The following is a 24,769-nucleotide window of genomic DNA, read 5'->3' as shown; positions in this document are numbered from 1 at the left end:
TGTATTTGTCTATAAGCCATAAAAAATATAACCATAACAATAACTGAATAAAAAAAACCTCGCACAACTTTTTCATTCATTGTGCAGCATCCAGCCTTCAAACCGAATGAGGTGGTTGCTGCAGAGATGATAGTATGCGACTGTGAACTGAAAGCTATATCATGATGTATATGTTCAAGGGAGAAGAATTAAGGTTACATGTATTCAAACTTAACTTTGGGATTTCTTAGTTTTTGAGTCTTTTTAACCATGCATTCCTTATGTTTTCCTCACATCACCTTCTCTTTATTCAAATCTTCCCCCAATATCTGATGACTTCCATGATACCAAGAAATTGTGAGTTTGCAATACAAAAAGCAACAAACAACTTTCTTTTCCCTGCTCTGTATTTCCAGTATATATTGACTTCTCAGTCTCTCTCTTTCAATGGAAAGACTGCAGCAGTCTGCAAGGAAGGGATTGTCTTTATCTGTGTGGCTTGTACAGCACTGAGCGCATTGCCTGTGGCAAACAAATAAATTATAGTTACAAAATTACATACAGTATATTTTCATCTTATCTTACTTTTTATCTTAATCACACATTATTAGCAAGGCTAAGAGGGACCACTTTCACTAGAATTCAGTTTCCCATTTTAGTAAGGGGCAGAGATTAGAGTCCACTCCATGTCTCACAGGGAAGAAGCACATGGTGGAGTGAATATTTTGAGGTAACACACATTTTTGATGCAAGGCCTCTCTCAGATGTGAGGGAGCAGGTATAGGTTGAGTGAGAGAAGCTAATCGGACAAGATAGCAAGTACTGGATAAGAGGATTTAGAGGTGGATGAAGGAGGCAGAGGTCTCTAATAGGAGTGCTCGTGTTGCTTTAATGAGGACAATCTTACAGGCTGAGTAGAGTCTGTTAGATGGACACCAGTGTGTCACAAGATGGAAGGAGCACAACTGGAAAGAAGGAATGGCTCACTACTGGTCTTCTGCCTCCACTGTCCCTGCCTTATCCCATCCAGTATTCCTCCAGAGCCTGTGGGCTGTGCTGTGGACTGTTATCCTTTCCCATGACACTAGTGAGAGTTGAGAACCAGTCCATAGATTTTTGTTGTTCTCTGTATAGTGAATTCCCTGCCTGCTCTATGTCTGTTTTGCAGTGAGCTTCTCCTGTTTATTACAAGTGGTCCTACTGTTGCCATGGAGATTTTAGGAGATGATGCTGTGTCTGAATGGAAGAAGTTACTGGGACCTGCAAACTCTGGCGTGGCTCGTTCTGATGCCCCGGGCAGCATTAGAGCAATGTTTGGAACAGATGGCATAAGAAATGCAGCTCATGGCCCTGACTCTTTTGCTTCTGCTGCTCAAGTAAGTTTTTTTAAATATATTTTTTCATTATGTTCATTTGCTAAGCTGTATTTTTACCTAATCTAATGATCAGTCTGCAATCAGTACAGAAATGCCATTTATTTTTTTCATTTGAATTTAGTGCTGATTTAAATGTACTACAGTGACACGTTTGTAGACAGTCTTTATCCACAGTACAAATAGCAACTGTGCAATCTATACTGCCTTTATACTTCCACACTGGCCTGGAGGGAATAACCTTGGAAAATTTGGCCAAGGACACTGAGGCTAACCCATCTGCCACATTTTGTACCACTTTCTGGCAGAATTCGATTATTATTTTTTCATAATTTCAGTAGATATTGATGTTTAAGATTTTTTATTATTATTATAATTTTAGATTTTTATCAATTTAAATGTTCACAGCTGCAGGAAATTATGGGGAGGCAGTCAGGCAATTCTTTAATGACAGTAGACATTGAGATTCAAAAGGTTAAAGCTTTATAAACTGTAAAAACTCAAATTGTCATCATCACATGTCAAAATAGACAGTAAAATATCCTTAAATGAACTAATACCTGCTCTTGCTATTAATTCGTTAGTCTATTTGTAACAAGCCTGATTCAAAAATCGAAATCACTGGATTTGACCCATAAAGTCTTACTTTGCATATGTGTAAATTTTGATTATTATCAAAGAAAACATTTTTGTTGGTATGTGTGCATATACTAAAATCAACATTTGCCAATTAAAATGTAATCCTTTCAAGCCTGTATATAATATAGATGCTTTAACTTTGAGTTAATTATGTAGACTGCATGGCTGAGCAATGTAAATTCTAAAAAGCAAGGAAATAAGCAGCTAAATCATTCAGCAAGCCAGCAACGTTCCACTCATCCCTTCCCAACCATAATTATTTCCTTTCCACCGCCCACATATCTCAACCATCATCCTGAACAATCAGCAGGAACCGTGGAATTCCAACCATGTTGAGTGCTTATAGTTCTGTGTTTTGATGGTTAATATGAGTAAGAGTGACTTTCATAAATTTCATTGTACGTGGCTTTGGACTGGTGTGTGTAAGTGAGGTAAAATGTAATTTTGCAATCACTGTTTGCAATCTGTTTTTCTGTAATGTTTAGGAAAAGCCGTTGGATTGGGTGACCTCTTACAAATATTTACGTAGAAATTAGAGTTGAAATTTGTGAGTGCGTGTTGGTATTACAGATGTGTGGTTGCATATTGATCAGTATGAGTGTGTGCTATGAAGTAAAATAAGTGGGGTGTTTGAATGACTTAACGCAAACTGAAATACAGCAATAAACAGTGGCTGTACTATGTAGCTGAACAACCTTAACTCAAAGTTAAAGGTTTTGTGTGGAAATTTCCCATGTTTTAATAAGCTTGTATCATTGTTAGCAGTTAATCATGTAGATGGCTCTCTCCCCTTTATATCCCCCACAGATTCCCAGATTGTTACTCTTCTGTGAAAATCCTGAATTGCTCCCAGGCTTCACCTTGCATAACCCTGCTCACCCTTAACCATCCCCACTGCCAAGTGCACCACATGCTCCCCCATACTTTGTTCCCTAAAATGCCCCTCTTCATTCCTATCATGCTCAACTTTTAAAAGTTTATATGTGTCAACATTTCTGTATGTACATATTGTTACATATTATCATTGGCAGATTAAACATTGCCATAGCTTAAAAATATTGATATGCATGTGTTAGTTGAAAGAAAAGGAGGACTTGTGGCACCTTAGAGACTAACAAATTTATTTGAGCATAAACTTTTGTGAGCTACAGCTCACTTCATTGGATGCATTCAGTGGAAAATACAGTGGGGAGATTTATATACACAGAGAACGTCTGAGGAACAGCGGGGGGGGGGGGGGAATCGTGTGGTGTGGTCTCAATGAAAGCTGGAGGCATGTAGGTAGGCATAGTGGTCAGTAGGTTTCCGGTATAGGGTGGTGTTTATGTGACCTACGCTACCAGCACTCCCAGCTATCTTCGAGACACCACTGACTTCTTGAGGAAGCTACAATCCATCGGTGATCTTCCTGAAAACACCATCCTAGCCACTATGGATTTAGAAGCCCTCTACACCAACATTCCACACAAAGATGGACTACAAGCCATCAGGAACAGTATCCCCGATAATGTCACGGCTAACCTGGTGGCTGAACTTTGTGACTTTGTCCTCACCCATAACTATTTCACATTTGGGGACAATGTATACCTTCAAATCAGCGGCACTGCGATGGGTACCCGCATGGCCCCACAGTATGCCAACATTTTTATGGCTGACTTAGAACAACTCTTCCTCAGCTCTCGTCCCCTAATGCCCCTACTCTACTTGCGCTACATTGATGACATCTTCATCATCTGGACCCATGGAAAAGAAGCCCTTGAGGAATTCCACCATGATGTCAACAATTTCTGTCCCACCATCAACCTCAGCCTGGACCAGTCCACACAAGAGATCCACTTCTTGGGCACTACGGTGCTAATAAGCGATGGTCACATAAACACCACCCTATACCAGAAACCTACTGACCGCTAAGCCTACCCACATGCCTCCAGCTTTCATCCAGACCACATCACAGGATCCATTGTCTACAGCCAAGCAATACGATACAACCGCATTTGCTTCAACTCCTCAGACAGAGACAGAAACCTACAAGATCTCTATCAAGCGTTCTTACAACTACAATACCCACCTGCTGAAGTGAAGAAACAGATTGACAGAGCCAGAAGAGTACCCAGAAGTTACCTACTACAGGACAGGCCCAACAAAGAAAATAACAGAACACCACTAACCATCACTTTCAGCCCCCAACTAAAACCTCTCCAACACAACTTCAAGGATCTACAACCTATCCTGAAGGACGACCCATCACTCTCACAGATCTTGGGAAACAGGCCAGTCCTTGCTTACAGACAGCCCCACAACCTGAAGCAAATACTCACCAGCAACCACACACCACACAACAGAACCACTAACCTAGGAACTTATCCTTGCAACAAAGTCCATTGCCAACTGTGTCCACATATCTATTCAGGGGACACCATCATAGTGCCTAATCACATCAGCCACACTATCAGAGGCTCGTTCACCTGCACATCTACCAATGTGATATATGCCATCATGTGCCAGCAATGCCCTTCTACCATGTATATTGGCCAAACTGGACTGTCTCTATGTAAAAGAATAAATGGACACAAATCAGATGTCAAGAATTATAACATTCAAAAACCAGTTGGAGAACACTTCAATCTCTTTGGTCACTTGATTACAGACCTAAAAGTGGCAATTCTTCAACAAAAAAAACTTCAAAAACAGACTCCAATGAGAGACTGCTGTATTGGAATTAATTTTCAAACTGGATACAATTAATTTAGGCTTAAATAAAGACTGGGAGTGGATGGGTCATTTCACAAAGTAAAACTATTTCCCCATCTTTATTCTCCCCCACACACCTCCCACCCCCGCTGTTCCTCAGATGTTCTTGTCAACTGCTGGAAATGGCCCATCTTGATTATCATTACAAAAGGTCCGTCCCCCCTCCCGCTCTCCTGCTGGTAATAGCTCATCTTACCTGATCACTCTTGTTACAGTGTGTACGGTAACACCCATTGTTTGATGGGATAATGTGATTTTGGTAATTAATTGATCTTTAAATATTCATGGTAAATAGGCCTAATCCCCTGTGATGGGATATTAGATGGGTGGGATCTGAGTTACCCAGAAAAGAATTTTCTGTAGTATCTGGCTGGTGAATCTTGCCCATATGCTCAGGGTTCAGCTAATCACCATATTTAGGGTCGGGAAGGAATTTTCCTCCAGGGCAGATTGGAAGAGGCCCTGGAGGTTTTCGCCTTCCTGTGTAGCATGGTGCATGGGTCACTTGCTGGAGGATTCTCTGCTTCTTGAAGTCTTTAAACCACGATTTGAGGAATTCAATAGATCAGACATAGGAGAGAGGTTTTTCGCAGGAGTGGGTGGGTGAGATTCTGTGGCCTGTTGTGTAGGAGGTTGGACTAGATGATCAGAATGGTCCCTTCTGACCTTAGTATCTGTGAATCTATGTTCTCTGTGTATATAAATCTCCCCACTGTATTTTCCACTGAATGCATCCAATGAAGTGAGCTGTAGCTCACGAAAGCTTATGCTCAAATAAATTTGTTAGTCTCTAAGGTGCCACAAGTCCTCCTTTTCTTTTTGTGGATATAGACTAACATGGCTGCTACTCTGAAACGTGTTAGTTGAGTATAGGAGCATGGTGGAGGAGGCATGCTTAAGGAGCAGGGCTCTGATAAGTGACACATTGGAAGCTGTGGGTGCTATGGGGGGCAAGTGTATGAGTGGAGCCTGGGTGGGAACTTGTGGGAGGACATTGCGCAAATCTGTGGGATAGTGGCACTGTAAGTGAGTGAACGAGACTGTTGAGGGCAGAGGGAAACTTGGGTTGCGTATGATAGGTTTGGAGAAGAAGTGGAATTTGCGCTTGGAGGGGCCGAGGAAAGGGAGTATTGAGGGTAGGTGTCATATTCTGGGGTCCAATCCCGACCAGTCGGGGTTGTGGCACCACCTGCCCTCTTACCCTGGGTGCCTTAAATGCTCTGCTGCTGTGGCTCTCAGCCTTGACACCAGCAGACAAGCATTTACTGAGTGTCTCTTAAACCAACTCTGGTTCCGCAACTCAGATTTCAGCAACCTGCTTATTATACCCCAATCATACTCTGGTATCCACCAGCCATGGTTACTATTAGCCAAGTGACTCCACACACTCCCAGTCCCAAATTTTCCCCAAACTGCATGGTCTGCAGTGTCCAGCTCTTTCCTTGACCGTCAGAGGAATAAGATGATTTGTTTGCTCCTCTAAGGAGACAGAATTCACAGCTTATCACACTGTGAGGGTTTAGATTAAAAGTAAAACAAGTTGATTTAAAATCCTATCTCCTTTTGTTAGTAAGTCCAGGTATGATGGAGAGAACTGGAAATGGTTACAAGCAAATCAAAGTGAAAAACACTTTCTAGAGGCTAAGACTTAAGAAACCTACCATCTTGGTTCAAGGTCAGATTCTTACCACACTACCTTCCAGCAAGGTGGCTGATCACCCTGTTGGTCAGGATCTCCCACAAAGACAAAGTGCTCAGCTCCTTTGTCGTCTTAGGTGAAAGATCACTTGGGGGTTCTTTGCCCCTCTCTTTTATTAAACTTTTGAAAATGAATCCTCCTTAAAGTTAATTGCCCCTGCTGTGAGGAAAGGGGTCATGGAGTCTGATGGAGAAGGTTCCTGACTGGTGTTATCTACAATGCAAACTGATCTGTTTCCTGCAATCTCTTCCCCCTGCCATGATGCTGAATAGTTATCTTCTCCCCTTGATGCTGTTGTTTACCTCTTTTATGTAAATGCATTCCCATTGTTTCTTAATGTACCTTGGAAGTACTTATAAGGTGATGAAACCACATTCCTTTGTCTAGGGTGGGGGTAACTTCAATGCTGGTTGGCAGACACTTTAAGAACGTAACTTCCAATATGTTTATAATTTTGCATTAGTCCACCACATATACACCACACAATAATATTAATGATCAATATGTTGTTAGCTTTCTATTGATATCTTACATAACACTTTTTAGGCACAGGTTATATTAGCGAGATGGGTACACTGAACTGGTCAGGCCAGCTGAAACTCACTACCAGATACTAGTAAGCCCCTTGCCCTCTTGCATTGGGATGCTGTTCGGGTCACAGTGGTTATTTGTGCTCATGGGTTGAATCTGCAAGATTGAAAGATCCAGATGTCTTCACTTGAAAAGGTAAGAGTCAAAGTGTGATCTGGTCTCCGCCTAAAACTTAGGTCGACCTAGCTATGTCACTTGGGGGTGTGAAAAATTCACACTCCTGAGAGACATAGTTATGTCAACCTATGCCCTAGTGTAGACACCACTAGGTCGATGGAAGAGTTTATTACTGTGATGGAAAAACACCTTTCATCTCTGTAGCATCTGTTATAATGGCGTAGCTGCAATTGTGCTGCTGTAGCCCTTGTACTGTAGCTATATCCTGTATTTCTGCTCTGGCATACTGCCAGCATGCTGAATAGCAGCTTCTGAAGAAAGAGGCTATGGGAAAAAATCTGTTAACACAGGATTTTAGTTAGAGAAATAAGTGTGTGTTTTCTGTTGATAAGATTGTTGCTTTACTATACTTGCATTTACTTATTTTAAAATGCTGGTTTTTTGTAATATTATGGTAATTACTTTTGAAAGGCTAGTTATTTTTTTACTCGTCCTATGACTGTAAATGTTTAGCTCACTATTTTGGTAGACTTGCATATAAATTTGTATATCTTTGTGGGAGGGGTTTCTCTTTACCTTGTGAGTACTGGAGTTTATCTCTGATACAGTAATTGGAATTATGAATTTAATGGGCAAGTGCCATACAATGGTAGGTGGCTACATACCAGATGCCAAAGAAATTAATAGGGTGCAGCTTTTAGAAACTTTCCTGGGCGGAAAGAAAAGTCAGCTAAAGCATACTGGGAAAAATCTTTTGAAAGGGAAACAAAGTCCTGGGCTCTTTTGATGATGGTTGAATTGTTCTTCTCACAGAATGAATTGCAGATCAAGTTGAGGGTTTGTCTGCTAGGCTATCCGGGGATAACATCTCTGTTTTTACAGGCCAAATTTGGGGTAATCTTAATTTAGGCATATAGGTAGGTCAAAGGTTCTTGGTTTTTAGAATTCCACATAGTTTTAGTTTGGTATTCCTGTATCTGAAGTGTTGGTTCTTTTAGTCATTTCTCTTACTATTCTTTCAGGAATCTGTTTTGTATATTGCCAGTTACACGTGTTACACTTGTAAATATTTTATCTTATTTTGTTTTTTCCTGGTGTTTTGGGGACTACTTTGTTTATTTAAAGTTAACAGTAGTCAATGACAACAGACCAGAATAGAATAATCTTTGAAACATGCTCTTCATTATCTATAAAAGGATCCAGGAAGTTGACCCTTTGCCTCAGATAGGTGTTAAAATAAGGATACATTTGGTGGCAGCAAAAACAGAGGTAATTTCTTCTTTTCTATTGAAAGAGCCCCTAAATTGCATTGTTTAGCTCATTGTTTAGATAGGGATCACAAGTCATTACAGGGACAAAAGCTATGGAGTGGGAAAATCTAAGTTCAGCTTAATTCCTTCTGAAACACAGTACTAAATCACTGAGGCCTTGTCCACACTATGAGGGGAGATGGATCTAAGTTACACAACTTCAGCTATGTGAATAACGTAGCTGAAGTCAATGTCTTAGATCTACTTACCCTGGGGTCCATACTATGTGATGTTGATGGGAGACACTCTCCCGTTGACTCCTCTTGCGCTTCTCATTCAGGTGGAGTACAGGAGTTGACAGGAGAGCGATCTGTGGTCGATTTAGCGGGTCTTCACTAGACCCACTAAATTGACCACCAATGCATCGGTCGTCGCGTGTCAATCCCCCGGTAAGTGTAGACAAGCCCTCATAGGGAACTCAAGGAGATAAGCTTCACCCTGAGCCTGTTACACAAGGAAGAATCAGCTGAGTTTAGTGGTAACATTTCCAGGTTATTGTCTCCTTTAAAAGGAAATTAATCAAATTCCGTTTAAGATGACTAACGCATCTTATTGGAGGCCATGTTCAGGGTGATTAGCTAATGTTCATTGGCAAGCTGTTCTGAGCACAGTGAATGAATAGCATGGAAGGAAGGCATGGAGTTGTCAGTGAGCAAAGGAAACAAAAGGAGCAATTGGAAAAGAGGCTTGATCAGAATATGCGTGACAAGATGTCAGGTTTGTAGGGCACTGCATTTTGGTGCAGAGCTATTCTGCTTACTCATTCTGGCAGCCAGAACAGATGGGTCTCATTAGCCCACATTCAGGAACATAAAAGATAGTGTCTTTAAGGCAAGAAAAGGGTTTAGAGAAGGCAGACAAGAAGTTCAGGCTAAAGTTTGTTTGTTTGTTTGTTAAGGATAATCCCAAAATGAGTGGGAAGGAGGTCTGTTTGGACTCTAGCCTTGTGTCTGTGTGTGCCGTATTGAAAACTGAGTGGGGATTCCAACCATTCCCACAGGCAAAGGGATGGAATGTGGGAGGCGGGGGAATGAGATCAGAGATATAAATAAAGGAGAGGATTTGTGGAGCAATTTTTGTGGTGGGAGTGAAAAAGCTTGACCTGAAGGCAGAAAACTAGGAAGAGACAATGTTGGGAGAGGAGATTATGACAGCAACATTTTGAACAGATTGAATGCGAATAGATGGAAGTGGGAAAGTGAAGAAGAAATGCTTACAGCAGCCAAGGTGGGAGATACAATGATTAGCCATGCCCTGGGTATCAATGGTGCTAGAGAGAGAAGTATAAATATAGGTGTTCTTATAGCACTATCTAAATAAATGAGGCTGTGGATATCACCGAACAATACTGTGTGTGCTAAAGATCTGAGACATGCAACTGTGTAACGCTAAAATATTTTCAATTTCAATTACACCCAGGAACTGGAGTTGTTCTTTCCCTCAAGTGGAGGCCATGGTCCAGCTAATAGTGCAAAATTTACAAACTGTACTTGTTGCATTATTAAGCCTCATGCTGTTAATGAAGGTGAGTAACATGGGCCTGATCATAAGAACATTACTAATTTAGTAGAATAAAAGTTTGCAGGGTCAGGGTGTGTGTTTCACTGCTGACTCAGAAGTGCTGTATAGCACAATCGTGGCCTTTTAGATGGTTTACTGCTGTGATTTCCATCTTCAAAGAGCAAATCATGTACATTGTTTGGATAAATTATATTTCAGAATAAGGAAAACAAAAACCAAATACAAATCTTAATGAAAGAGTGTCACTCATTCTGTAACAGCCATCTCAAATTGCCTCAAAGTCTTCATCTGAGGAGAAGGGTGCATTACACAGGAAACAGACTTATAATATTTCTGCTATATCTACTTATCTACATATACCATATACATATATGTGAGGCCTTGCATAGCATCTGCTATTGAAAGCTTTGCTGTGCAGCCAAGACAGAGCAATTTGGCACCAGCAGCAGCCTGGGCTTTGATCATAGATAGGTTGGCATATTTACTATGGTAAATGTTTCGATGATGGCGAAAAAAGTACATGGGAAAATTGTCAGATATCTGAAATTGAGTTTGAAATTACAAAATGAAGGGCCTGAACTGGGCTTTTTTAACTTTCATGCACAACTGTTATTTCCTAAAGTCGTTCAAAACTATCTTTTAATGAGACATCAGGAGTCCCTTTCCCCTTTTCAGCCCTCTTTTGACTTGCTGTATCTCTTTCATAAATCTCCGCCCAGGTCCTTTTGTCCACTTTCTTAGTCTCCATCCAGGCCTTTCCCTGTCGCTACTGGACAAATCTTCTCTCCATTTTCACCAATGTACAGGGCTCCATAAGCACTAGAATTGGGGTGGTTCCACTGGGTGTGGGTGGCTCCACTGGGTGTGGGTGGCAGGGAGGTATTTTGGGGTTGTACAGGATGAGTGTGCACTTTAGTGTGAGTTGGAACCCACCTTTGCAGCCTGAAAGATGCAAGGATTAGGCTACGGTTGAGCCAGAAGATCCATTCAACTTCTTTAGTCCTTTCCTTCCCATCATGAATGGTTGGTAAGGCAGAAGCATAGCTGCTACACAGCTAAATTGAACAGCCTAAGAATATCTTCTCTGTGACTTCTCACCCATCCCTATGCCCTGGATTAGATAAATGGAATTACTTGATTTTAAACCAGGAAAACATATGAGAATGGTGGGATTGAATAACTATCTCCTTTGTAGCCTACGTAGGCTCTCCATTTCCTCTCTGTTCTCTCCTGTGCAAAAACCATAGATACTACAACCTAGAAAGTCATGAGATTTTAGAGGCAGGTTTGAGAAACCATCCAGAAGTTTGGGATGAGGCAGAAATTTGGACACGGCGGACAGATGAGTTGCTCATGCCATGGTGGAGACGCCTTATACCTTGAGTTTGGAATAGCTGAGGCAAAGCAACTCTGCTTCCATTGTGCAGCCTGAGAAGGAAGGAATCTTTCCTCACATGGCCCACGGGAACTCGCCCATGCTCAGTCCACTTAACTGGGCCCATAGATGACTCGTGCCTCCTGATAGTGGGGGGCACAATCTAAAGAGGAGGACATGTGACAGCCCCATGTGTCTCTGCGCAACGACCCCCTGCACCCATCCCGGGGCCACTGCACCTGTTACCTCTGGGGGGAGGTGCCCTGTCCTTCTCCTGCTGTGCCTCCACACTGACACATTCAGCTGCTCTCCCCTAGCAATTGGACCTGGGCAGGGAATGAGATGGAGCCACTTCTCACACGCTGAAGCTGGCTGCTCTGGGTCGCTGACTCTGTGTGGTGCATTGGCTCCCTGAGAGAGAGCCCAGCTGGGGAGGTGGCGGCAATGAGCTTCTCCAGGTACTGCTGCCAGGCTTAGTGGCCAAGCGAGCCGCAGTCCCTTCTCCCATCAGTATGTTTCCAGCTTGCTTGGTCCCTGTTCCTGGCAGCTGGGCTCAGATCGGGGGGTGGCCCGCCGCCGCCACCACCACCACCTCCCCAGCCAGGCTGTCTCTCAGGCAGCTGCTGCGCTGCACAGATCAGCGACCTGAAGCAGCCAGTATGAGAAATGGCTGATCCTGCCCCTTCTGCTCCCCACCTGGGCCTGGCTGTCAGGGGGAAGGCGCAGTGGGAGAAGGACAGAGTCCCTTGCGCTCCCACCTGGCAGGCCAAGCAGAAATCTCCGGGGTGGGGGGAGGGCATTTGACCCTGCATGCTCCGCTATGTGTTGGCTATGATGGGTCTTGTGCCGGGCTGGACCCCCTGGGATGTCACCTGGTGTGCTGGGACACCACTGAGTCAGACTATTCTGCCAGCCTGGGCCCCCTTTTACCTGGTCTTGTTGGGCTAGGCTCCCCAGCCTTTTCCAGCCAAGCACACAGGTAGGGCCACACCCAGCTGCACCGAGAGACAGAGATCCGCTCTGAGAAGGCTCACCTTAACGAGCTTGCCACAGCACCCAGATGTCCATCCCCCTTGGAGTAGAAACCCAAAATTATATGAAATTTGCCTCTTCACTCGATGTGGAGGAGAGTATGCACAACTTCTCCCTCCCCCCGCACCCTCCCATTAGAAATCACATCAACTGGGTTATATTGTAAATCAGAAATAAATGTATTAACTATTACAGGTGTATTTTAAGTAGTTGAGGAGGTAGAAGACAGAACAAGGCAGATTATTAAGAACATAAAACAGAGCATGCAAACTACACTTAATACATTAAAGTATTAATGTAACATGAAAGTTCTCATCCTAAATGTTATTCTAATAATCTTCTTCACAGGCCAGATGCCCCTTCTAACCTGGGTCCAGTTCTTTTCCCCAGTTCAGTCTTAGTTGTTTCCAACAGTCATCTTGTGTGGGGTAGCGGGGAGAGAACTGATGGCTTGGATTACCTCACTCCCCACCCTTAAATAGGATTTGCATAAGGCGGGAGTCCTTTGTTTCCTAGTTTGACTCCCCCCACCACAGCTTCTCATGGAAAAGTACAGAATTCAAGATGGGTTTCAGTATCAGGTGACATGGTCACATACCTCTGTAGGGCCCCGTAGCCATTCTTCACAGGCTGACGCACAAGGTTACAGGAAGACTAAGCTCTTTTACAATCCATTGTCTCTTGCCGCTGGGCCATCGGCACTGTCGGGCTTTTTCATTGTTGTACCTGAAGTGTAAGCAGGGGACATCACCCAAAGTAATATAGTTGAAATATAGACACAGAGTAAATATTCCTAACTTCAGATACAGAAATGATACAGGCATACAAATTGGATAATCAATCATAACCTTTCCAATGATATCTCACAAGACCTATCTTGCATAAAGTGTATCTGAGTTATGTCATATTCATATCATAAGCATATTTTCATAAAGAATATGGAATGACATGTCAGAGGCCCAATCACTGGGGAGCAGATTTAATTCTTCTAGGCCTGTCCTTTTATAGGCCTCCTTCCCCCTCCTCATGCAACCTTTCTTAGACACTTTTAGTCTTGGGTCTCTTTTCAAATAATACCAATATCACAGTGGCATCTCAGTTACCTTATATGCACATATATAGTGTTTTGTATTACCTTGTATCCTGTGATGAAAGAGCCTATTGTAAAGGGCTATGTGCCAGTATTAATGTTGCTACTGGGAGCCTTAACTCTGACTTTCCTGACTTCATTTTGCAATTAAACTCTCAGCTTGAAAGTTGCATGAACTTAGGCTTTGGCTCCTAATAATTTTGCTGTTGTTAGATTATAACCCTCGCCCCCACTCCAGCCAGCCCTTCCCCTGAGGACTGCAGCAGGGGTCAGGCTCCCTTGCACTCACCAGCTGCAGTAAGTAGAGCGACCCGGCCCCAGCCTGCTCCGCTCCCCTGGCTCCCAGCTGCACCGCTGCCCCTCAAACCTGGGAGCCAAGCAGGCTGGGTCTGGGTCACTCCACTTCCCACAGGAAGTGACCAGCTCCCCCACGGGGGCCTGGGGCCCCACACAGACCCCCTCCCTTCCCATGGGGTATCAGAGCAGCAGAAGCTTTCAGACAGCAGTGAAAGATTGGATTTTGAGTAGTACAAGTTTTTAATCTAGAGCAACTAAAAATAAACCTTTTCAGTTTCCAGGCTTTGAACATGATTATCTAATTTCCATTAACATAATCAGCTCATTACATGTGTATAATTATGTGCAGTTGTAATAAAACACTTAAGTGCTTGAGCTTACAGAGAGCTTTCCATCTTCCCTTCCCCCACCATCTTTGACTGAATTTGATTTAAGATACGCTTTCTGATCCTATTTCCAATTGATTTTTTTTCCTGCAGACTCCATATCATGATAGATCATTGCAGAAAAATGGCACACTTAGCCGTGCTGGAAGACACAGCCTAGTTTAACCATGACTGAGCCAGGGAGCTTTTCTGTGAGCTAAGTGGTTATCAGAGTTCTGAATCTAATCTCTAGTTTGCACCTAGTTAATTTTAGGACACAGTCCTTTTTTAGAAGCTGACTCTGATTACAGTAGATCATTTATAGGGCTCCTATCCAATGACAGAGCAGTGGAAAATCACTGTTGCTTTTATCTCCGGACTCACTGATCCACTCCTGACTGGAATAAAGAAACATCTGTTGCTAGGCAGCCAAAGCACCAGAACTTAGCAACAGTAGTACCTGCAGCAGAAACATGACGCAGTGATCAAAGGCATGTGATATGTAGTGCGAGTGAGAGCTCTGTGAATGTCTGCCAGGATGCAGAGAAACCCTAGGGGCCAGATAAAGGGATGACTTCGGCCAGCAAGAGTGATAGTAACATACAACACTTGGAGTGGGGGTAGAGATGTGGGTTTGGGAGATAGTGTCATGATCCACAAAAGGATGAGTGTATCATGACATGTCTTTCAAAAAGGCAAAAATACTCAGTAGTTTCAGTCTACTGTCAGCAGAATACTCTGCCTGATATAGGATCAGAGCTCGGGTCCCTGGCTCCCAGTTTGGGAGTGCCTTGAAGGCAGTGTATCCTGGCCTTGGAGGACAGAGAGTGCCTTGCATCATTCTAGCAACCCCCTATCCCTGGCTGAAGCAAAGAACTGCTTTGGCTAATGGGGTGAACTGGAGGGTTGGAAGGACTGTCACCATGATTCAGTGTTTTGAGAGAGGTGGTAAGGTGTTGGTGGTGTGTTTGGATTCTGCAGAGGGCTTATAGAAACATCCCATTTTCTCTTCATAGAAGTGAGGCTAGAGGAAGGACAGAGTACATGGTGGTTTTCTAGGAAGCTATGTTGTTTATGTAATTGTGCCAGCATAGGAAATAGCCATTTCAATGGGGCAATAGGGAGTCCGAGAGCTTCACCATCCTCTAAAGTCCCAAAGATTTCTCCATTCTTTTAAAATCTGTCCTGCCTTCTCCCCAGGCCTCCGCCTCAGCCAGACGGATGGTAATTAGTATAAATTCTTCAATCTCCTGGTTAGGATTATGGGGCACTGTTTAATGATAAGATGTTTCGTGCATGTGTCTTTCCCCTGTCCACTCTGTGCTTGGAGCCTGTGCCAGTTCAGGCATGAGAGAACAAGTGACAAACATTACCCCATGTTTCTCCTGCTCAGAAGTTCCCCAGTGTCATGAGATATCAGTGTGGTCCTGACAAAGCTGATGAAAGTTCCTTTTGAGCCACTGGATTTCCTGAGTGAGCTCAGATTTCTTGTATGGAAGGTCATTTCCTGGTGGCAGTTTTTTATTGTATAAAGTAAGTTTCCGGTTCCACCTTCTACCAAATTTTACAAAGATAAGATAGTGCCACAGGCTTGGCCAAGTTTCTTTCCAAAAGTAGTGGCAGTTTTCCACCTTCATACAATACATGTTCTGCCAATGCTTTTTCTCGTGCCTCATGGCCATTCCTTTTCTTCACACTTCATGTGGAAAGACTTTCATCAGGAAGGGATTAAAGCTCTTTAGAGGCTATCTCCTCTCTGATGCCAAAGTGGGTTCCTCTAGTTCTGACTTGACACACATTGGCAGGAGATAGTGTGTGGGAAGATTCACTATTACTGGCCACGCTGTACTTAAACAGTGATGAAAGAGCCCTTCAGTTTTCAGGGCTGTTGATGCATCAGCTTTTATTTGCACACTGGAAAATTAAAAATGAAAAGTTCATAAAGATACAGACCAAATTTGTACAATGTCTTCTATAGTTAAAGAACAAGTTATTAAGAAATATAAAATTTAATCAGGAGTCAGTCAAGGCTAAGAAGCAAGGGAAACATATTGTGTTAAATACTTCCTCTGTTCTATGGAGTGGTGCACAAATAACAATCTGTGTAGGGGTCCACCAGGGAGTTTGTTAGACAGAAGTGTGGCAGTGTCTGGAAATAACATTAATGACCATTTAAATAGAGGCCAAGACAATTGGGATCAAAGCCTGGAAATGTTGCATAAATGATAGATATGTCATGATGTTCGAGGAACAGAACTGGATGAAAATGCATGGCCAAGTTCTTTAAAGAATTGTTAAATTTGATTATGATCGCAGGAAAGTTGTATTATTAATACTTAGTGGATGTTACAATAAGTAAATACAATCTCCTAGGCACTTTCCAAACATCCAAGAAGGATGGTCCTTCCTTCAAGAAGCTCTCAAGCTAAACATGGATAGAATAGATAAAGGTTAGGGGGGAAGAACAAATAAGCCCCAGTAGAAAAATTAATTAATGCCCCCCAACTAAGAGCTTTGGTTTTTGTTGTGCCATGATATCGACTTTCAAGGAAGTATATAGTCTTGAACCTTGGCCAAAAAGGTGTAACAGCAGCACCTAAGCCAGTGCAATCAGTAAAAAGCAGGAATCTGAATGTTGCTGTTCTGAATGGGTTCAGGGTAGGGTGGGGAGGTAGAGTGAATTGAAAGATCAGGGTTTTATAGCTACTATAACTTAGCCATATTTCTAATAGGAATAGTGCCTTGTATATTAGGGTAGACTTGAATTTTTTTCATGTATTTGTGCAATGTAGCCTAGTTATATTTTGCTATAGGAACCAGAATTTGGAATTTTCTTACTGTCCTTGTTAAAAATCTTATGTTTACTATTTCATAAACACAATATTTTTAATCTAACTTCTTTGCAAAGAGACAAGAAAAAAAGATGTTGATGGTTGATGATCTCCTGTCAACATAGCTTCCAACTTTCAGTGAGGTGGAGTACAGACATCAATGGGAGTGCTCATCCATCAGCTTGGTGTGTCTTCACCAGACCTGCTAAATCGACACCGCTGCATTGATCGCAGCAGTGCCAATTTAGCCAGTAGTGTAGACATGGCCTCAGATTCCAAGGCCAGAGGGAACCACTTGGGCAATGCTTCAGACTGCAGTGTCTAACAGGCACCAAGGAGAAACACTGCCCTCTTTTAGTCAAACCATGGCTCCATTGAAGTCAATGGTGTTTTGTCTTTGACTTCTTTGGGGTTAGGATTTCAGCCCAGAACTTTAAACTGAGAAATGCCAAGGGTTTAGAAAATCATAGAATCATACAAATGTACGACTGGAAGGGACTTTGACAGATCATCTAGTCCAGTCCCCTGCACTTAGGCAGGACTATGTATTGTCTACACCAGTGTGTCTCAACCTTTCCAGACTACTGTACCCCTGTCAATAGTCTGACTTGTCTTGTGTACCCACAAGTTTCACCTCACTTAAAAACTTACAAAATCAGACATAAAAATATTAAAGTGTCACAGCACACATTACTGAAAAAAATGCTTGCTTTCTCATTTTTACCATATAATTGAAAAATAAATCAATTGGAATATAAATATTGTACTTACATTTCAGTGTATAGAGCGGTATAAATAAATCATTGCCTATGAAACTTTAGTTTGCTAGTGCTTTTTATGTAACCTGTTGTAAAACCAGGCAAATAGCTACAGGAGTTGATTTTCCCCCTGGAAGACCTGAGTACCCCCGGGGTACACGTATCCCTGGTTGAGAACTACTGGTCTATACTATCCTTGACAAGTGTTTGTTCAACCTGTTCTTAAAAGCCTCCAGTGACTGAGATTCCACAATCTCCCTACATAATTTGTTCTAGTACTTAACTTCCCTGTTGGTTAGGAATTTTTCCAAGGAAAACCATGCAGTCCTCATTCAGGATAGGTACATGCCAAATTAAAAGAGCTTTTTGAGTTTTCAGTGTGAGAAAATGTATCTGGAAAATATTTTTAAATATGCACTTTTTAAAAAAGTATTCAGATAACTCAAAATTGGCTGAATGGATTGTTCTGAAATTTTCTCTGACCCAAGAAAAAAAAAATCATTTCTGTATTCAGACTAAGTGCAAGAAATTTTGTGCCCAAAATATATTTTCCACAAATAAGTGTATATTATGAATAGGTCAGTGGCAACTACATAGTGAACTGATCTAATCCTAGAAACCTAGGTGCTATGATAATCTTAATAACAACAATAATAATCAGAGTCAGAATTCCTGTACTGTGTGGCTTAAGCCATATAGATGGGAGTGTGTGGAAAGGTCAGTGAGGAACTCAAAGTATTCAGCAACTTAAAAATCAAGAAATATTTGTTGGAAAATAGCAACTGAAAGAAAATGGAAGTGGGATTAATACAAATCTGTGCAGGTGTTGTAAATCCGTACCTCAGGTAATTTTAGACTTGCCTGTGGATATTTCCACTTTCAAGACAAGACAGTGCTGCTGAGTTTTTGAAGCCATCTAGAAAAGCTGTGCTGTTTAGGTTCATGTAAGTGATCCCTCACAGATCTGAACATTTATGTCCAAGTCTGTGAAAGAGTTGAGCCATCTCAATTGCTTCAGTCCCTTTTTTCTGCAGTTACCTGTGGACATAAGGATCCATTGCTCTATGCTTGGAGTATTTTGTTTGGCTTTTAGGCCAATCCTGTGTTCTTTCTAGATTACTTGTTTTAGTAATTTAGTCTTAATCGCTCAAGGTAGATGTTCATTATTAGATTGATTCTGAAGGACAACAGTTACTGATGAGTAACCCTTTTCTTCTTTTTCTAAATACTAAGTGAACCAGACATTAGAGCAAAGAATTCAATCTGCGCTTCTAACTTTTTACAGCTTTTATGAGTGGGCAGAGGGAGGAAGAATTTGGAAGGCAGACATATTTCAGAGCATTGTAACTGATCTTGTGGTCTTAGCCGCTCCTTGCTGAAACTCAAAATATCCATATTCTGGCATAATAAGGTGCCATTTATCATCAAGGTTTTGATTATAATTGACCTAATATAATGTAGAGAATACTGATTTCATCCTCAGTGAAGACTAATGTCTTTAGTATATGTGAGGGAGAAAGTCTTAAAATAAAAATCTTTTAAGCCGGGACATTGAGAATGAATTGATGTTTATATAGCACTTTGGGATTTTCAGGTGCAAGACATTAGAGAAGAGGGTATGTAGCTCTTTTTAAACAGAGGTGCCAAGAGTGATCCTGGGAATTACAGACTAGTGAGCCTTACTTCATTACCAGCAAAACTGAAACAATTTTAAAAAAAAACAAACACCTAGATGATCAGAACATGATCAAGACTAACCCCTGTGACTTCTGCTAGGGAAAATTTTGCTTCATTCATCTATTAAATCCTTTAAATATGCCTCTTGTGAAGGTGAATAAAACAGAACCAGCTGACATAATTCATCAGCACTTCTAAAAACCCTGGGATAAAGTCCTTCTCAAGAGGCTATTAGGTAGCTAAGGCCTTGATTTAGCGAAGCATGGCATATGTTTAAATCTATGCATGTGTTTAGTTTAACTGCTTTGCTAGAAAATAATGGACTTGAGTGTGTATTTAACATTAAGTATCCGCTTTAACTGGCTTTTCCTAATCTGGGCCAAAATTACGGAGTGAGAGGCAAAATATTGGATTAGAAATTGGCTAAGAGACAGAAAGCAAAGACTATGAATAAATTGTTCATTTTTACCATAGCAAGAGATGAACAGATGTGTCACAAGGATCTCTACTGAGATCAGTGTTTATAATATATTTATTAATGATCTGGAAAAGTGGGTGAACAACAAGCTGGCAAAATTTGCAGAGGATACAAAAAGTATTTAGGGCAGTGAAGACCAAAAAAACCTGTGGGGAACTTCAGCAAGACCTAACAAAGCTAGGTCAATTGACAGCACAACAGCTGATGAGATTCATTATTGACAAATTCAAAGTAATTTAATTTGTAATTTAATAAAGTAAGGTGAATGAGTAATTCAAATTATTCCTTCCAATGTGTAACCGGTGGGAAGATACTTGGGTTTCATTTTGTGCACAGCTCAATGAAGTTCTCTGTTCAGTGTGCAGTAGCATTCAAATCTGCAAATAAAATGTTAGGCTGCATAAAGAATAGGATGAAAAATATTATATCTATATATAATATTGACTGTATTAGAATACCATTATATACACTAATAGTGTATCCTCACCTTGAATACTGCGTTGAGTTCTGTTGACCCTATCTCAAAAAAGTTATCACAAAAGAGATTGAAAAGATTGGGACTATTTACTTTAGAGAGGAATAAGAAGGGACATCATAAAGGTACACATATTAATGAATGGCATAGAGAAGGTAGACCGGGGTTTCTGTCCCACTTTCTCCTAACACAAGAACAAGGGCATGTTCAATGAAAAGGAAACCCAGAAATCTCAGCCTGTCTCTCTGGCATTTCCTTGTTGGGGTCTGCAGTTGTCAACGCAAGTTCAGGATGGCTAAAACACAGCTCTCAGTTTTCCCCCTCAAGTCCTTTCTCAATCAATGTAGACAACATCACCATCCTGCTGGTAACTCAGGCCCATAACCTGGGCAACACACACACACACACACACACACACACACACACCCCCTCATTATCCTCCATCAGATCCCTCCTCAAAACTTTCCTTTTCTATGATGCTTACAAAAAAACTTGACAATGGTTAGGTCACCGGTGTGTTGAGATCACTGGCTCTCATCCTGATCAGTATTGTCTCATTGTTGCCTTATACTCCTGTCAAGGTTTCTTCCCCACTCAGAACTCTAGGGTACAGATGAGGGGACCTGCATGAAAAACCCCCTAAGCTTATTTTTACCAGCTTAGGTTAAAACTTCCCCAAGGTACAAACTATTTTACCTTTTGTCCCTGGACTTTTTTTGCTGCCACCACCAAGCATCTAACAAAATATAACCGGGAAAGAGCCCGCTTAGAAATATCTTTCCCCCCCAAGCCTTACACCCCCTTTCCTGGGGAAGGTTTGATAAAAATCCTCACCAATTTGCATAAGTGAACACAGACCCAAACCCTTGGATCTTAAGAACAATGAAAAAGCAATCAGGTTCTTAAAAGAAGAATTTGAATTGAAGAAAAAGTAAAAGAATCACCTCTGTAAAATCAGGATGGTAAATACCTTACAGGGTAATCAGATTGAAAACATAAAAAATCCCTCTAGGCAAAACCTTAAGTTACAAAAAGACACAAAAAATGGAATATACATTCCATTCAGCACAACTTATTTTATCAGCCATTTAAACAAAACAGAATCTAACTAGATTGCATATTAACCTTTACAGGAGTTCTGATCTGCATTCCTGCTCTGATCCGGGCAACAGAAAAAACACACAGACAGAGAGAACCCTTTGTTTCCCTCCTCACTCCCCTCCAGCTTTGAAAGTATCTTGTCTCCTCATTGGTCATTTTGGTCAGGTGCCAGCGAGGTATCTTTAGCTTCTTAACCCTTTACAGGTGAAAGGGTTTTTCCTCTGGCCAGGAGGGATTTAAAGGTGGTTAGCCTTCCCTTTATATTTATGACAACTCCACAATCAGTAAGTCCATATCCATCTGTTGCCTCTAGTCTTATACTTGAGATTGTAAGCTCTTTGGTGCAGGGACGATCCTTGTTTTGTGTTTGCACAGTGGAATCCTGATCCAGGAGTGGGGCTTCTAGACTCTACAGCAATATAAATAATGGAAATAATAAAAATAATAAAGGAAATACTTTCATACAATATACAATTAGCCTGTGGAATTCATAGCCTCAGGTAAGCATTGAGGCCAGATCTTAGCAAGAGTAAGAAAAAACTGTATGTTTATAATAATAATAATAAGACTATGCAGTTATATTAGTAAGAATTAAGGAAACATCCAGAAGTTTGGAAGGGATAGAAAACCTCAGTCTTCAGGGTAGAAACTGACTACAGCTGATATGAGTTAGGAAGAAATGTCCCTGTCATGGGGTCCATTCACTGCAGGTGGCACTGCCTCCTGGAAGTTCTGGGGATTAGCTCTGCCAGGCCAGCGCCCTCCTCTGGTGGTGTCTCCCCTGTCATCTTCTCGCTCCAGGAAACACAGCCTCCTCTTTGTGACTCTGCCCTCTTGTCACATCACTCACCATTCCCCCCGTTCTGGGGTACAATCTGTCGAAGTCTCCGTCGCTCCCACAGCGACCCAAGCAGTCTTCCAGTTCACTGCCCCACCAGTGCCACTTCCTCAGTGGCAGGTAGGGAAGCTCAGGCCTGCTCTCTACTCTGGGTTCCAGCCCAGGGATCCTACAATACACAGCCAACGTCTGTGCAATCCCCAGCCTTGCTGCTTATCCCTGGGCTGCTTCCTACCCCTTGTGCCACAGGCTCTCTTCAGGGTACACCCTTCCCGACAGGCCAGGCCTCCAGGGTCCTACGCTTTCCTCAGGTTCCCTTCTTCCCTCTCTACTAATCAGAGGGTGACCACAAACTTCTTTCTGGCCACCCTTGCTGCTGCCAGCTTCCTGGGTTTATACTAGACCAGCCAACCTCAACTCAGGTGACCTTCCTCCTAATGAGGGTTTTCTTTCCTCCCTTCATTCCCCCCCCCCCCCGCTTTACAGCCTAATTAGTTGATTGGGCCTACTTGGGCCCTCTCAGAGCCAGTATGAGGACTACACCCCATCACAGTCCCCATGAGCATGTTAGCCCGTAACTCCCTTTCTACTGCAGAGTTTCTTGTACCTTGCTCTGAAGTATAGAGCTGGTTGGAACAACTTCACCAAAATGTTCTGTTTTGTTGAAGATGTATTGTTTTTGGGAGATCCAGTTCTAGGCCCTGCTCTGTGATGTGGTGTGAGCTGGGATGAAAAGTACGGCTCTGAATCAGGTAAAGCAGAGGCTTGATCCTGGGTCTCCCACATCCCGGGCAAGCACCCTAACTGCCAGGCAAAAAAAAGAGAGACAAACAGATGTACACCCACCCCTTCTCCCCAAACACAATTCTATTTGCACAAAAACATTCAAAAGGTTTTGCTTTCATTCCACTGCCGAATGAAAACAAAACAAGCAGAACTTCAAAAGTTTCAGTGAAATGGAATTGTCATCCTCCAGTCATTTCTCCTGAATCCTCCAATACTTGAGATTGGATTAGATCAGTGGTTTTCAAACTGTGGGTTGCAACCCAGTACTGGGTCACGGAATGGAAGGCACTGGTCGTGGCTGCTCTGGTCAGCACTGCTGATCGAGCCATTAAAAATCCCGTCGGCAGTGCTGCCCGGATAACGCAGGCTAGTTCCTACCTGTTCTGACACTGGCACTGCACCCTGGAAGCAGCCAGCAGCAGGTCCGGCTCCGAGGTGGTGGGACCACGGGGCTCTATGTGCTGCCCCTGCCCCTGCCCCAAGCACTGACTTCACATTCCCATTGGCCGGTTCCTGGCCAATGGGAGCTCGGGGGGTCAGTGCCTGCGGCCGAGAGCAGTGCGCGTACCTCCGCCTAGGAGCCAGACTTGCTGCTGGCTGCTTCCAGGGAGCAACACGGTCCACAGTGCCAGGACAGGCAGGAAGCCTGCCTTAGCTGCCCCGCTGCATGGCTGGCTGGGAGCCACCCGAGGTAAGCCCGTGCCCCAACCTCTTGCTCCAGCCATGAGCCCCCTCAAACCCGGAGCCCTTTTCTGCACCCCAAACCCATCCCCACCCCAGAGCCTGCACCCCCACCCCAGAGCCCTGACTCTCTTCTGCACCCCAACCCTCTGTCCCAGCCCTGAGCCCCTCCCACACCCCAAACCCCTCATCCACAGCTCCGTTGGGTCATGGACATTAACAATTTTCTTCAACCGGGTTGCCAAAAAAAAAGTTTGAAAATCACTGGATTAGATGGACCATTGTTTGAGCCAATTTGGCAATTTTCATGTTCCTGTGAAGAAACTATTTTTTCCCTTTAAAAGAGACACACTGCAGGAGTGAAATGTGTTTAACTCGGGGCAGAACATTATGCAGATGAATTAATAGAGGCTGGAGAAGAGAAGCCAGTGTTCTGACTTATCTAGATGACTTACACTCCCCAACTGATGACTGGCACTCTGTGAAAAGCTCAAGTGGGATGGCAAATCCAAGAAGAAGTGAAGGGAACATAGCATCTCTACCCATGACAGTCTAGAGTTGGGCTACTGGCTAGTAGATCTGGGAATTGACAAATCAACTATTAGATGAACATGTGGCATCTGTAAACCGGGCATGTTACTCCAGTCAATTGTTTTGCAAACATTTGTATCATCTTACAAAGTCTGATGTTCTCCACTACTCCTTTATTACATATGATTGAAAAATTATCCTTGTATACTACAAGGTAGCAAATTGTTGAAAACCACTGCAACTAATGAGATCTAATGCCTCATCTGTTCATCTGATTAAAATATGCTGGAAGATTATCTGTCCAGTGTTAGTGCCTAGTAACCTAATGCTGTCTAGGAGACACAAAGCTTTCTCTCTCAGTTTTTATGCCGAAGGTTATTTGTTATGCATATTTGCTAGGATTAGTGTTAAATTCCCCCAGTTGTATTTAGTAAGACTGTGATTTCTTTTGTACGTTGTCTCTGAAAATTAATC

General features: G+C 42.5%; 1 protein-coding gene across 6 annotated transcripts in view; it reads left to right on the top strand.

Annotated features, from left to right (window-relative positions):
- The window catches only part of NME7 (NME/NM23 family member 7), a 162,769-nt gene that overhangs the window by 65,560 nt on the left and 72,440 nt on the right, over nucleotides 1–24,769 (top strand). For all 6 annotated transcript variants that reach the window (XM_038382182.2, XM_043511708.1, XM_043511713.1 and 3 more), the window contains 2 exons: nucleotides 1,148–1,355; nucleotides 9,879–9,984. In XM_038382182.2, the coding sequence (XP_038238110.1) occupies nucleotides 1,148–1,355; nucleotides 9,879–9,984 (314 nt within the window). The remainder of the gene's footprint in view (nucleotides 1–1,147; nucleotides 1,356–9,878; nucleotides 9,985–24,769) is intronic.

This window comes from Dermochelys coriacea, chromosome 1 (genome assembly GCF_009764565.3).
Source record: "Dermochelys coriacea isolate rDerCor1 chromosome 1, rDerCor1.pri.v4, whole genome shotgun sequence".
In the NCBI taxonomy this organism is placed as follows: domain Eukaryota; kingdom Metazoa; phylum Chordata; order Testudines; family Dermochelyidae; genus Dermochelys; species Dermochelys coriacea.
This window is presented reverse-complemented; position numbering and strand designations above follow the sequence as displayed.